Here is a 5,914-nt window from a genome sequence, read left to right on the forward strand (position 1 = left end):
AGGTCGGGGAAGGAGCGCTGGACCGGAAGCCGGACAACCGGGCTCCCCATGGGGGCATAATCTTGAAGGGCACTGCTGTGTGGCCTAAGGGAACTTGCTGAACCTCTCTGGGCTGCATGCATTCAACGAAAATTTACTACAGGCCAGGTGCCAGGTGCTGGGGATGTGGTAGTGAACAGGAGCCATGTGGTAATACAAGCCTTGGTGAAGAGTGTGATGAAGCCCTGAATCGCTGCTTTCCATCCTACTGACTGGGTGACTTTGGGCAAGATACTCAGCTTCTCTATATTTCCCTATCCTCATCTGTAACTGGGGAGTAAAACACCCACCTCCTAGGGTTGTGAGGGTTAAATGACTGTATACTTAGAAAGTCCTGGAAATTGTGCCTATTAAGCAGTCTTACTAAGAGCATAACAAGCTTCATTATTAGCTGTTGTTATCTGCACCCTCTTGGAGCTTATTCACTGACTTTTTAAACTCACTTTTTTATTTAAAATTTCCTTTTCATTATGAACTATTTCAGACATATAAAAAAGAGTAGAAACAGTGTCCCCATCACCCTATTTAAGAAATAAAGCATTATAAATACATTTTCTCTGCTCGGCTTCAATCATACCTTCATATCCCATGCCCTGGAAGCCTCCACCCCATCCTCTACACTGCTCACAGTTTGTGAGAGATCCAGATAATACACAAGTCAGATCCTGCCATAACCCTGCTTGAAAACCTCCACTTAAGAAAATAAAATCAAACACATCCGCTTGACATCCAGGCCCTTTGCTTCTGACCCGCCCCCACTGACCCTTCCTGTTTGAACTCTGCCGCCCAAAACCAGAATTCCCCTTAGCATTTCTTAAGTGTCCCTGCTCTTTGTATATGTCGGCCCCTCTGCTGGGGTTCCTGTGTATTCCTTCTTCTCTCTCCTTCACTCATTCCAGGAGAAGCAGCATCCTTTGGTCCCCCAAGGCTCCCTGAGTACTGTCCCACTGGGATGTATGTGTGTGTCTCCCCTAGGCTGTAAGCTCCTGGCAGCAGGTCCATGGCTGATGCATTTTCATCTGCTCCTAGTAAAGGCAAGGCATACACTGGACACCACAGTTGTAGTTGAGTGTGTTTGGGGCACTGTGCTAGGGTTCGGTTGGGGTGGTCATCCAGTGACTCCAGCCCCATGCTTTTCATGGGGAACTTACGGTCCATCAGCTTTGAAACCTCTGGGGAAGAATCCAGAGGTCCTTAAATGGGGGCCTAGTTTTGTTTTGTTTTGTTTTGTTTTCATACAGAAATTTATTTAATCTGATAGGAGGTATTTATCTACAGTAAAGCAATAACAAGTAATATTGGTCAAATATTCAAAGTTCTTCACCTGAAACTGCAAAGGAGAGAAGAATGTTCATTATTCCACTTTAATTCAATATTGTATTTGGCATTCTGGCCATACAGTAAAGACAAAGATAAAAATAACAGGTTGGACAGGGACAAAAGGACAGGGGAGGGCAGAAGGCTGGGACTTGGGACTTGAAGATTCCAAAGCAAGCTAAACCACACAGTTTAGAAATTTCTGTAGGTGTCCAACATAAGGTGGACCCTGAAGTTAAGTCTAAGAAAAAATCAGCAATTTATAAAAGAAACTGGCATGCTACAAAGGTGGTTTCTATCTTGCTAGACTGTAAATATCTTACTTGGCTATTAATTGAAAATATTTAATAGAATGACCACTTCCCAGCTAATTTTCATTTTAATGTTTTAACAATTTACATTTTAAACACTGATTTCTCTAGGGCGTGTTCCATCATTTGAATTAGAAATAACACCCAAAGAATGTCTTAGTAAACAATAAACTTATCTTAACTATATCATCCGTGATCAATTCAGTAAGTATATGACAGCTTTCCAAGCAATAAAATGGACAACTTTAAAGAGCTTTTTAATTGGGAGATTTAAAAAAAAAAAAAAAAGGCAGGACACGCAAATGACCTGCAGTTCAAAACACAAAGTCCTGTCACTTACATTCTATCCCACCTGTTCAACACACCATCGAAGTGCTGCAAACACAAGGCAGTTCAGAGGAACAGTGTTATAACCCCTTAACTGCTACATCACCCAGTAAGTTACAATTAAAAAGCTCCTTATAAAAAGAAGTCCACCTATCCGCAGATACTGGAGAATCCCAGGCTCTTCCGCACATTACTGAAAAAAATGCAAATACATTCATAAAGGCAAAAAAACTTTAGGTAACATGACAACCCACATCTTTCGCTGGTCAGACTCTACCGGCCATCTCAGTATTGCGGAAACGTTCCATCGATTTTGGCAGCCCAGGCCATGAGGCCTCCCACAACATCCCGAACTGTTAAAGAGTCTAAGTCTGTCCAGGACTGCAGGATCTTCACGGCTTTCTGGGAGTCATTGCCCAGTTTGCAGATCACATAAATGGGGAGAGATGCCCCTTCCTGTGTGCCCTGCTTCCCTTCCCGGATTGCTTCTCCCAAGAGTTTCAGGCTCTCCGCATTCCTCCGTTCCAAATGTTTCAAAGGGATGTGTAGGGAGTGAGGCAACCGACACAGGTCCACCTCCACTGGAGGCCTGACGTCCAGCAACACGTGGGGTGACCCGGAATCCAGAAGTCGCTTATAGTCGACGACAGAAATTCGCTCCTCCAGACTCAGCAACTGTAGGGAGCGGCACTTATCGGTGGCTGAGGAGCCACAGAAGCTTTCGTAGTCCTGCAGATCAGTCACAGTGGGCCACTCCCCGCAAGCTGCACAGTCGGGCCTGCGCCTCCGCAGCCGAATACAGCGGAAATGACCTCCGAGGGCATCAAAGAGCAACAGGCTGCCACTGTAAGAGGGGCCCAGACCTGCAGCGACCTTCAACACTTCCAGCGCCTGCAGGCAGCCCACGACCCCGGTAACCACACCAAGCACCCCGCCATCCGCGCAACTGGTCACCGTCTGCGCCAGAGGTGGTTGCGGAAACATGCAGCGATAGCAAGGCCCACCGCCGTAGTGGTAGACTGTGAGTTGGCCCTCGAAGCGCAGGGCGCTGGCCGACACGAGGGGCCGGCCGGTTAGCACACAGGCGTCGTTAACCAGGTAGCGAGTGGGCACGTTGTCGGAGCAATCAGCCACCACGTCCGACCAGGTCTAGCGCCGTGGCTGACGTAAGCGCCTGGGCGTAGGGCACGCACTCCACCGCCGAATTGAGATGGCGCAGCGTAGCGGCGGCCGAAAAGACTTGGCCTGGTTGGCCAGTGCCTCGCCGTGCAGCACCTGGCGGGCCAGGTTGCTCACTTCTACTACGTCGTAGTCCACAAGGCCCAGGCGGCCGACGTCGGCCGCTGCCAGGTACTGCGCCAGTGGGCAGCCGAGCCCCCCGCAGCCCACGACCAGCACGGACGCGGTCGCCAGGCGCCCCTGTGCCTGCACGCCCAGCTCAGGCAGCACGAGCTGCTGGCTGTAGCGCAGAATCTCATCTCGCGACAGGGCGGCCTTCGGCGGCAGGGGAGACACCGGAACCAACCGCTCTGACTCCTGCTCGGCCAGAAGAGCCGCCGCCAGCCTCTGCTTCAGGGAACTCAGCTCCTCCTCACGCTGGGCAACTTCAGCCTCCAAAGTGAGCACCTCCTCCCTGGCCGCCATTGCAGCCTCTTTGGGAAGTTGTCCGGGGGCCTAGTTTTTTTTTTTTTTTGCAGTACGCGGGCCTCTCACTGCTGTGGCCTATTCCGTTGCGGAGCACAGGCTCCGGACACGCAGGCTCAGCGGCCATGGCTCACGGGCCCAGCCACTCTGCAGCATGTGGGATCTTCCCGGACCGGGGCACGAACCCGTGTCCCCTGCATCGGCAGGCGGACTCTCAACCACTGCGCCACTGCCTACTTTTAAAGAAACTGCAGCACAGTGTGATTTCCTGCAGTGCCCAACTTCCCCCTCCCAAGCCCCTTCCTACTCCTTCCCTCTTCTCCCTCAGTCCCTGTATCCTCTCTCTGAGGACGAAGCGTTCCTCATGATGATTGGATCATCCCCAGGGACGAAGATGTGAACTATTCAGTGACCATGTCATGGATCCAAGAAGCTTGTGGGTTTGGGGAAACCAAGTGGATGCCAAGCCTGGCTCCAGACAACCCAGGTTCTAGGAGCAAAGAGGAGATGCTTCCAGAGTGGGGACTCCTGGCCTGTTTTCATAATGTCAGATGTATGTGCAGTGCAGATTCTCTTCACAGAGAGAGGAGAGCCGAAGTCTCCATTGGAAGTAAATTGGTAAGTGCACTCTGACTCTATAGGGAGGAAGCTGTGTGCCGAGCGGGGGTGTGGGGATGGCGTGGAGAAGAGGGACACTTGCCTCTATGGACATTTTGAATTTTGTACTATGTTCACATCTGACCTATTTTTTAGTTTTTTGTTTTTTTAATGAAAACATATATTGGATGGAAATCAGAAGAGCTGGGTTCCAGTATTGCAAATACCAGTGAGAAGCCCGTTCACCTTGGTCTCTCTGAGCCTCACTATTTTTAACCACCCAGTTCTCAAGCTCAAAGAGTAGGCACAAGGGAGACCTTTGTAAACTAGATGGGGCTGAGTGTACTTAATTATGATTTCCTCTTCACTCAGTTCATCTCAACAGACAATCACTGAGGCCTTCTCTATTGGCATAGTGTGTGGATCTCTGTATACAAGTTTGGGTGTGTATGTCTGGGCATGAGGGTCTGGGTCTGTGTCTGTGTGTCTGGACATGTCAGGGTGGGGTCTGAGGTGACTGTGAACTTGACCGTTACAGGGTCCCTGCCCCAAGGAGCTCCTGGTACAGCAGGACAGGTGGCCAAGTGAGCAACTTCCTCTGATGCTCCTGAACTCTGCTCAGGGCCAAATAAAGGGATGAAAAATGTGGGTGCACAGAAAAGGCAACATGGATTCAAACAGGGGCCTTCACCCTGGCTGTTCCCTTTGCTTGGAATGCTCTTCCTCAGAATCGTTAAGGTAGACCCCCTTACCTCCTTCAACTCTTTGAGCAAATGTCACCTTCTCAAGAGGGCCTACGTGACCACCCCATTTAAACAGCAACTCCACCCCACACTCCCCAAACCCATCCCTTTTTTTTCTTTAACCAAAGCCCTTATTTTCAATGATAGTAAAGTTATCTATAATAAATCTTACTTAAAATGTCCTATAGTTACTCATTTGTTTTGTTTAACTGTCTGTTTCCCTCGCTTCCTTCATTAGAGTGAAAGCTCCGTGAGGGAAGGGACCCTGTCTGTTATGTTCACTGCTGTCCCCCCAGTGCCTGGAAGAGTACTTGGTGCAGAGAAGACACTCAGTAAGTATCCGTGGGTAAGGTGGTGATAGACTGGGTGTTCGGGGGAGGTGGCAGAGGGGCCATGACCTTGCCTGGGGCAGTAGCCAGAGGTCTGAGGCTACAGCAGTGGACTAAAGGGCCACCTTGTGATGTGGGATCTGGTGGACATGTGGGTGGTGGAGGCGGGACACTCCGGTGGGCACAGGGAGAAGACATGGCCTGGAGGAAACTTGAGACATCTGGGGAGCCATTCTGTATGTCCCAACTTCCAGCTCAGTGTCCATCCCTTTCCTCTGTCACCCTGAGAATCAGAGCCTGTTGGTGTGCGGGAGGGGAGGTTCGAGGGCCCAGCTGGTTTGTGGGGAAGGTGATGGTGGACCCAATCAAAGGCCACCTGGAGGTCCCTTGGCTAAGAGAGGGTACCTGTTGGGGTGTAGGGGGTGCCTTTAGAAGGGAGAAGGCAGCAGAAGTCCCTGTGATGGTGATGGTGATGGCTGGATTGTAGACTCAGTGAGAGCGGCCTTAGCCCCCAGCCCCCAGCCCCTGGGGCTCCCAGGATTCTATCCTGACTCCTTGGGCTGGGCTTGGGGCTGGTCCCAGCTGTGCCATGTCCTGACTGTGCAGC

The 5,914-nt window shown here is 50.6% G+C and overlaps 1 protein-coding gene across 1 annotated transcript; it reads right to left on the bottom strand.

The window, feature by feature from the left end:
- Positions 1-2,251: 2,251 nt before the first annotated feature.
- Positions 2,252-3,638, bottom strand: LOC132522297 (adenylyltransferase and sulfurtransferase MOCS3-like). Its single transcript, XM_060152638.1, is given in 3 exon segments — positions 2,252-3,135; positions 3,137-3,233; positions 3,236-3,638. Coding segments are annotated over 3 exon segments (1,356 nt in total). The 3' UTR covers positions 2,252-2,279.
- Positions 3,639-5,914: the final 2,276 nt, after the last annotated feature.

The sequence above is a fragment of the Lagenorhynchus albirostris genome, chromosome 1, assembly GCF_949774975.1.
Source record: "Lagenorhynchus albirostris chromosome 1, mLagAlb1.1, whole genome shotgun sequence".
In the NCBI taxonomy this organism is placed as follows: domain Eukaryota; kingdom Metazoa; phylum Chordata; class Mammalia; order Artiodactyla; family Delphinidae; genus Lagenorhynchus; species Lagenorhynchus albirostris.